This window comes from Phyllostomus hastatus, unplaced genomic scaffold (genome assembly GCF_019186645.2).
Source record: "Phyllostomus hastatus isolate PE091 unplaced genomic scaffold, TTU_PhHast_1.1 phas_contig_551, whole genome shotgun sequence".
NCBI lineage: Eukaryota > Metazoa > Chordata > Mammalia > Chiroptera > Phyllostomidae > Phyllostomus > Phyllostomus hastatus.
Window position 1 is genome coordinate 6,945,540 of NW_025333909.1, and position 8,463 is coordinate 6,954,002.

At 37.8% G+C, this 8,463-nt stretch overlaps 2 protein-coding genes across 2 annotated transcripts; both read right to left on the reverse strand.

Moving 5' to 3' along the window:
• Positions 1–1,946: 1,946 nt before the first annotated feature.
• On the reverse strand, positions 1,947–2,354 carry LOC123824270 (60S ribosomal protein L23a-like). The gene has a single exon (XM_045847386.1). It carries the CDS (start codon positions 2,352–2,354, stop codon positions 1,947–1,949), a length of 408 nt encoding a protein of 135 aa, XP_045703342.1.
• Positions 2,355–6,072: 3,718 nt separating this feature from the next.
• On the reverse strand, positions 6,073–7,938 carry LOC123824272 (wiskott-Aldrich syndrome protein family member 1-like). Its single transcript, XM_045847387.1, has one exon. It carries the CDS (start codon positions 7,936–7,938, stop codon positions 6,073–6,075), a length of 1,866 nt encoding a protein of 621 aa, XP_045703343.1.
• Positions 7,939–8,463: the final 525 nt, after the last annotated feature.

An 8,463-nucleotide genomic window follows, 5' to 3' on the forward strand; every position in this document is an offset into this window, starting at 1 on the left:
AAGACCCATGTCGAGGAGATTTTTTTCCTGTTTTTTTTTTTTCCCCTAGGAGTTTTACTGTTTCGGTTCTTATATTTAAGTCTTTAATCCTTCTGAATGGTGTAACAGGGATTCTTTTAAATGCAAAATTTTTATTTTTCCAGTGTCATTTATTGAAGAGACCATCTTTTCTACATTGCATATTTTTGGATACACTGTCAAATTTTATTTGACTGTATACTCTTGGGATGTGTCTGGGCTTTCAACTTTTTCCCATTGATCTATTTGTAGGTTTTAATGCCAGTACCCTACAGATTTAATTGTTATAGCTAAATAATATAGCCTGAAATCAGGAAGTGTGGTGTTTCTCAATTTGTTGATTTTTTTCTCATGATTTTTTTGGCAATTTGGGATCTATTGTAGTTCCATATGCATTTTGGGATTGTTTTGTTTACTTCCTTAAAAAATGTCATCGGAGCCCTGGCTGATGTTGCTCACTTGGTTAGAGCAGTGTCCCATAACCAAAAAGTTGTGGGTTCTATTCCCAGTCATGGCACATACCTATGTTGCAGGATCAATCCTGGGTCTGGGAAGGTATGAGAGGCAAGCAATGGATGCTTCTCTATTGCATCAATGTTTCTCTCCCTTCCTCTCTCTCTAAAAGCAATGAAAAAAATGTCCTCCAGTGACAATAAAAGTGCTATTAGAATCTTTATAGAAAATGCATTGGAGAAATAACATTCCAGACAAGAAAACGTTGTTACCATCAATTGACTATTACAAGAAATGTTGAAGGGCCTGCTTTAAGAAAAAGAAAAAGAAGGAAAAAAAGCCAGAGAGACATTGTTAAAAAGATACAATGGCAATAAAGAGACAATAAGTATATATCTATCAATAATTACTTTAAATATAAGTAGCTTAAAATCTTCAGTCAAAAGATAAGGTAGCAAATAAGAAAATAAGACCCATATATATGCTGTCTACAAGAAACCCACCTGAGAATGAAAGATACACACAGACTCAAAATAAAAAGATGGAACAATATTTTATGCAAATGTAAGGGGAAAAATATTGGGTAGCAGCACTTATAACAGACAAAATAGACTTTAAAACAAAGACTGTAGTAAGAGACAATAAAGGACACTACATAATGATAAAGGCAGCAATCCAACAAGTAAATGAGTTCATAGACTGCTAACCCAATATCCAGAGCAATAAGAACTGAATGAACTGATGAAAGATGACTGTAAATTATTAGAAAAGCACTGTGGAGAATAAGTAAGAGTGCTGAATAGAAAATATAAAAAGATTGTTTCATTTTAGGGGTCACAAGAAACGCTTTTTTTTGTTTGAAAAACAAAAAACATGATTGTTTGACTTTGTCTAACTGCTCTCTGGGGTGGACCTAAGAAAGAAAATAGTTGAATTGATCCTAGATTAGCTTTTGATCACAGTAGCCTTAGAAGAAAGGTAAAGAGGAAATTAAGTTAAAATAGCTGGTAAAAGAGTAGCTGACTTCACGTTTCATTTATCCCCCACCTTCATACCCACACCTGATTATTTTAAAGCAACTCTCAGAATAATTTATCACCCATAAAGAAATACTTTATTATTTCTCTGTAAAGGATAAGAACTAAATTTAACATACCAAACTACCATTGTTACACCTAATAATATATTTCTTAAAATTATGAAATATCCAGTGTCAAATTTCTAATTATCTTATAGATATTATAATATACTTTTAACAGCTCTTTGTTTGATCTAAACAAGGTCCACACACTGGGATTGCTTGATATATGTCTTGTCTCTTCTATTTAAAAAAAAACTTTTTATACTGTAAAATTTTTTTATTTAGAATTAGCCAGCTGGATTCAGTTTAGATGATCCCAGTTTTGCTGGAGCATCCAAAGCATCCTAGTCTGCAGCCAGTGGAGCACTGGCCTTCTTCCCTCCTTCAGGACTGGTCAGGGTGTGGACTTGGCCACATCAGTGTGACAGAGCTTCTTCCCAGCCTGTTTGATCTGGTGCTCCTTGGCCTTGACCTCCACCATGAACACAGGTGGGTTGTTGTCTTCTGTCCTCTTGGTGGCTGACTCCATAGTCAGGGGGAACTTGACGATGGTGTAGTGGTCAAGTTTGTTTCTCCTGGGGGCGCTGGTCTGAGAATACTTAGGCTGTTTTTGGAGCCACAGTGTGTTCAGCGTCAGCAGGTGGGTGTGCAGGTCTTCTTTCTTGTGGCTGTGGATGCCTTTCAGCACTGCTTCTCTTGCCTTCAAAGCCTTTGCTTTGCCTTCAGCTTTGGGAGGATTTCCTTCATTTTTGGTGCTGTTTTCATGAAAAAGACTAGCCCTTGTCTCTTTAAATGGTAGCATTCTGCTATATTTTATTTTCTCTTGCAATTTATTTAGATAAAGAAACTAGATCATTTGTATCATAGAATTTCCTAAGGTCTGGATTTGGATGATGGCATCCCAGAGGTATCATTAAATATGTTCCTCAGCCTTCTGTATTTCTAGTAAGTAGATAGTTGGACCTAAAGTTTTGATCAGATTCAAGTTTAATTTGGTGGGAAGTGGAGCAGGAATACTTCATAGGTTGTGTGGCATTTTTCCACTAGGGGCATATGTTATACATCTGGCTATCTCTTTTTGAGATGTTAGCAGCTGTTGAAATATTAAATCTCTAGATCCATTAATTAGAGTTGCAAAATTATAACATATCTTCTTTATTTATTATCTGGAATACTTCTATAGAAGGAAACTTCACCCCATCTATTTGGTTACCCTGAGATGCATTTTATTTAGGAGACACAGAAAAATATTGATTCTTTCTTTTTATTTACCAACTTTCAAAATAATTTTTTTACAAGCAGCTTCCTGTGGTGACAATTTTTTAAGACCTTTCAGTATTATCCAATTGATTAATGTGTTTCAATCCATGACAATTATCATCCTTATGGGTGATCAAATTATCCCTCTATGACCTGTGGGAGTCTGTTCAAGTAGACTCCTGAGTTTTTTTTTTTTTTTAACACAGCCCCCAGAAATCTAAAAATAGCTTCCTTATTTCTGGTTTGACAAGATGTTCCAGGATCATCTTGTACATTTCCTGCCCCAAACCTTGAATTTCTGCAAGTAACACTGCTTCATTTTACAGACAATGTTTTTTTCAAGACCACAATCTGGGTACTAGGAGTGCTCTTTGTTCCTGAGTTGGTCGTTATTTCTAGGTATTTTTAGTGGACAGAGCTAGGAATTTATCTTAAAGATTAAATATTTCATGAGTTCATACTGATACTTAAAATTCAAATCCCAGACCACAGGTTTAAATTAACCTCTTTGATCTTACATTTGTATCTGTTTTCTTCAATGTTGAAAATTGCAATTCTCAGTTACTGGGAATGATAAAATTAAAAGCTGTTTGCATTTCTTTTTGTGTGAACTGACTATTCATTTCTCTAGTCTATATTTAAAGATGATTGGTCTTTTCTTCTCCACTTTTAAAAGCATATAAAAAGCATATATATATATATATATATATATATAAATGTTAACCCTTTTTTGGTGATATGTTATGAATTTTTTTTCAAATTTTGTCATTTGTCTTTTTTCTTTGTTTATGGAGTTTTTTAATTGTGCTAAATATATAATAAAATTCATCTATCATTGTCCTTATTGCCTCTGGATCTTAAGTAGTAGTTAACAAAGATTCCCCCATTCTCAGATTGTAATACTGTATTTTCTTCTAGTACATGAACGGATTAATTTTTTACACTTAAGTCTCTGATTCTTATACAGTCTGCCCTATTCTATAGCTTGAGGAATAGATGCAATGTTTCCTTTACTCAATATGACTTTCCAGTTACCGTTATGCCACTCATTATAAAGCCCATCTTTTCCTACTGACGAGCTTTATCTGAGGCAGAAGCTGTTGGTGCCCTGTCTATATCCTCTTGCTGTTACCACTTCAGTGCATGCCAGCAGGAGTTCCAATTATCATCAATTGCTTTACTTTACCTGCAGGTTTTCTCTGGCCATTAGTACCTATTCGGCCCACACACTGCATGCTGGAAGTACCTGAGAATTAACATTCCTCAGAAAATGGTCTGCAATCAACAACTAACAAAAGTTGCTGACAAAATAAGCTTCAGGAAGGATAACACTGAAGAACATGTTCTTCCCAGAATACCCAGCAGAAATTAGCTATAGTTACCCACAGAGGTAATTTGCTTGATAACACAACCTTTATTGGTTGTCTTTCCTTTCCATGTTTTATTTCCCCATGACCTTCTTGGTATTTCTTGGGATCACATAAAAAAGGAACAACTCTTATCTCAGTATCACTTGGAATAACCAAGCTAAAGCAATTTTTAAAAATCATATACTAAATTTGCATATTTTATTGTATTTGCTACTCTACTTTGTTAATCTGTCTGTTTATTCGTGTTTTGATACTACATTGTTTTAATCATAGGAGCTTTAAAGTTAGCGTTAAAATCTGGTATAGACAGATTTTCTTGCTTTTTGTCTCAGGGATTTTCTAGCTATGTTTGATTGTTTAGTCTTTTACATGAACTTTGTAATGACCATATCTACCTTCAGGGAAGAAAACTGGCATTTTTTAATTGAGATTACATTAAATTAATGATTTAAAGGTAATTAAAATTATGTTAATTTTGTATATCCAAGAACTTACTATATATTTCCATTTAATTTCCTCTACTTTTGTGCTTTTAAGAGTGTTTTATATTTTTCTTCATACAGGTGTTGGACTTTTCTTGTTAAGTTTATGTTTATGTATTTAATTTAATTTTCTGTTGTAAATAGGATCTTCACTTTCATTATATATTCTATCTGATTTTGTGTATTGTGTGTGTATATAAATACACACATATATGAAAGCAATTGATTTTGTATACTAATTTAATAACTTCCTAATTAACCTCTCATCTTTTGTAGCACACAAAAGCCTTCCGCACTCCCATCTTCCCCAGGAACTCTTTGCCCATCCAGGCACCATCTTCTGTTCATCTGTTCATGAGCCAGCCTGGTGGAAAAGGTGTCTGTCCACTTCCTCCTGGTGCATTAACTCAAACCATCCCAAATGTATTGCGGCCTCCTCTTGACTCCCCACTGAGACTGTTCTGTTCGAAGTCAACAGATCTCCGTGCTGCTAAAACCAGTATTTCTGATTCAACTTGAATTCTGTGCAAGATTAGATACAGTTCCCTCCTTGAAATATTCACCCTTGCACTTTTGTGATCCATCTCTGGCACCCAGTTTCCTGGTTCCCCTGCTATATTTCTGAACATCTACCTTCACTTTCGTCTGGGGATCCCCCACCTCTCATATTTTAGAATCGCACAGTTACTCAGAGCTCAGGTCTTGAATCCCTTCTTTATATTCTTAACTTAGGTGGCTCACTCAATCCTATGTCTTCCTTTTACTTTTAAAAATAATGTATTAAAACTTACTATATTTTAACAGTACTTAATAAAAGTTATTAACTCTGAATATTTCATTTAGAAAACTTTAAATTCCTAGAGATAGCCCAATCTCTCCAGACAGTAATGCTGTTTAACAGAAAATGAAAGGTGTGATTTTTTTCTCTTGAGGTATAGACGAGTACATGTCATACATAGTATCTGCATACACTCATGTAATTGAAGCAATCGTTTTGGATACCTGTATTAAACAGTACCAGAAATAAAGACCCTTGATAACTCCAGAATTTCAATATTAGTCTTCTTAAAAATATTTTTAAAACTACTTTAAGAACTGACATTTTTGTTCTGTTGAATAAATGATGCCATTTAAGAAAACTTTAAAATATTTACTGTGAAGAAAGTGGTAATAGTTTTCTTGGACAAAGATGATAATGGATTATTCTAAAGAAAATGCAAATCATGATTAATGACTTAACTAGTGGAAAGTAAGACAGTAGAGTTAGTTTCAATTTAGTTGGATTTATTTATTTGCTCATTTTCTCCATCTAGTCTCACTGATTGACCAAAGTTATACCCCCACAGTTCCATGATAAATCAGTATAATTTGCTTCACTTTTAGGAATTTCAGTTTTGGCTTTTGGCATTTACTGATCTTCACTGTTGTGGAGCAGAACACTTTTTCTTACTGCTGCCATCACCGCATTCTTGACTCTAGCGATTAGTGATAGATCTGGTGGAGACTGCTGGAAGGTAGCAGTCATTGGAGCTCGTGCAGGTGGGGTCACTGATCGCCCTGGTGAGCTTAACGTGCGAGAAGGTGATTGAACGAAAGGAATTGAAGACTGTCCGGTGGAAGATTTTGCTGACTGCGCCCTTGCAGAGTTTTGTTGGGGTGGCATCAAATGCCTCGTCGATTGCGCCGTTGAAGGCCTTTGTGACTGAGCAGCTGAAGGTTTTGATGGCTTGAAGGTCACAGCGGATGACTGTGTCCCTGAGCGTCTTGACCGCGTGGTGTCTGAACTTCTTGTGGACGGGGAAAGTGAATTCCTTGGTGATGGAATCTGAGCTCTTGATGTTTGTGGACGTGAAGAGGTTGGTGAGAGTGGACTTGAATTTTGTGGATTTGATGATCTTGGCAATAGTGTAACTGGAAATCTTGGTGGTGGAATACGATAGCTCAGTGATGGTGAAAGTGAAGATCTTGGCGATGAAGGAATTGAAGACTTTGATAATTTTGTAACTGAAGCTGTTGCTGATTGTACAACAGAAGCACGGCCACTGAGATGTGAAACTGTGACCTCTGTTTGAACACTACGTGAGGTGACTGCAGAAGAAGAGAGAGGTGGAGGCAAGCCCTGATATTCGGCTTGTGCGAGTAGATCATGTGTTGTCAGTTCATAGTACGGGAAAGGTTCTGTTGCTGGAGTGGAGAAGGCCCCTTTAGGTGGGATAATTGGAACAGCTCTATCAGGAGCACCTGGGCGGCAAGCAGCAAGAGATGTTGCTGCTGCGGTTCGCAAAGCAGGCGACGGAAGTTGAGTTGGCACATGTATGCTTGAGGAAGGAGTTTCCACCTTCGGAGCTCTTAATGCAGCTAACCAGTCAGCTGGCAATGCCGGTGCTGAGGCTGGAGCTGTAGGGCTCACAAACACCTTTGTTTTAAGGCGAGTTTGAGGTTGGGGTTTCAATTCTTCTCCCTTTCCAGTCCCGTATCTAACGTATGTAGGTGGATTTTTCACTTCTCTGGATTCATGCATCGGCAGATAGTGAGAGCTGGATATCACTGTTTCTACAGCTCTGGTTACAACCTTATTGATTTCACACAGTGGGAAACTGGAAAATGAGCAACTTTCATCTGGCTGATCTGCATGTGAACGAGAGGCCGCACTGCAAGCAGCTGGGACATGGTGCACCGAAATGTCTCCCATCCGTTGAGTCTGAGGCACACTTGCTGGCTTATTGCGATGATCTTTGGGCTGCTTTTGCTTGCGCCTTGCCCCCTTTGCTTCTTCACTCTCACGGGCAGTCTTTTCTTTATGAAGTTCAAAGCAGTATGAAGCATCAGGAGACACTTCCAAACCTCCTGTATCATCTGGGACAAAAGGAGACGACCTATTCATAGGTAATGTCAGTCCATGAGTATCGTGCCTTTCACACATTTTAACAGGCACTTGCTTGGAAGAGTATACTTGCTGTGTTTGAATAGTTGTACTTTGAAATGTCTCTGATTCTGTAACTCTCAAGGGCAATCCTCCATTTTGATCTTTGTAGGTAACAGTATTTGTCTTCCGGATTACCTGTTCTTCTAAAACTGTAACTTGGAAAGAGAGTCTGTCAGTCTCCTCGAACATTTCGTCAATCATATCTACAGCACGTTTACTTAGAGTATTTACTTGTGTAACTATATTGTGCAGAGACGTCTCGATGATCTGAATTAACTCCTCTTGAGTATTTGCGGGTATCTCCAATGTATTTGGATCCCCCTCATCTTTCTGTTCATTTGACCACATTTTTAAATGTTTTAGTTGAGTACAAATGTTGAGGCACTTCCACTTGACCCCAATTTATTCATCCATACCTTTTCTTAGGCCCCCTCTGAGGTCTGTCTGTTTTTCAGCCTCACAGGCACCATCTGAATCTGGCAGAGGCTGCTCTGATCTGAGAGAAGTCTCTGCCTCCAGCAGTAACCCGGCAACCAGGCTCCGTGTCATAATGCCATGGCTGCGCCAGCTGTGATTGGACAGTGCCTCCCAGTCATCACCTGCCCCCCTGCCCTGCTGTCTGCTGGGACAGGTTTCTCAAAGGTGGAGAGGGACTAGCAGGAGAGGAAGTCACAAAGCGATTAGTGAACTCTCATTTATTGTTTCTCAAGGGTGACCCTGGATTTGAGACCCAATTTGCTATGTGACCTCTAGCTTACTTTTCTGAACTCAAGTAATACCTGTCCTTATTTGATTCCAAATTATCTTCCAGCTGAAATGTCTCTTCTAAGCTCCACTTGGATACCACACAGCTTTCTCAAACGGTTACTGAAA

Coding starts and splice junctions, on each gene's coding strand:
- LOC123824270 (XM_045847386.1), bottom strand. CDS start 2,354: ATGCTACCATTTAAAGAGACAAGGGCTAGTCTTTTTCATGAAAACAGC.
- LOC123824272 (XM_045847387.1), bottom strand. CDS start 7,938: ATGTGGTCAAATGAACAGAAAGATGAGGGGGATCCAAATACATTGGAG.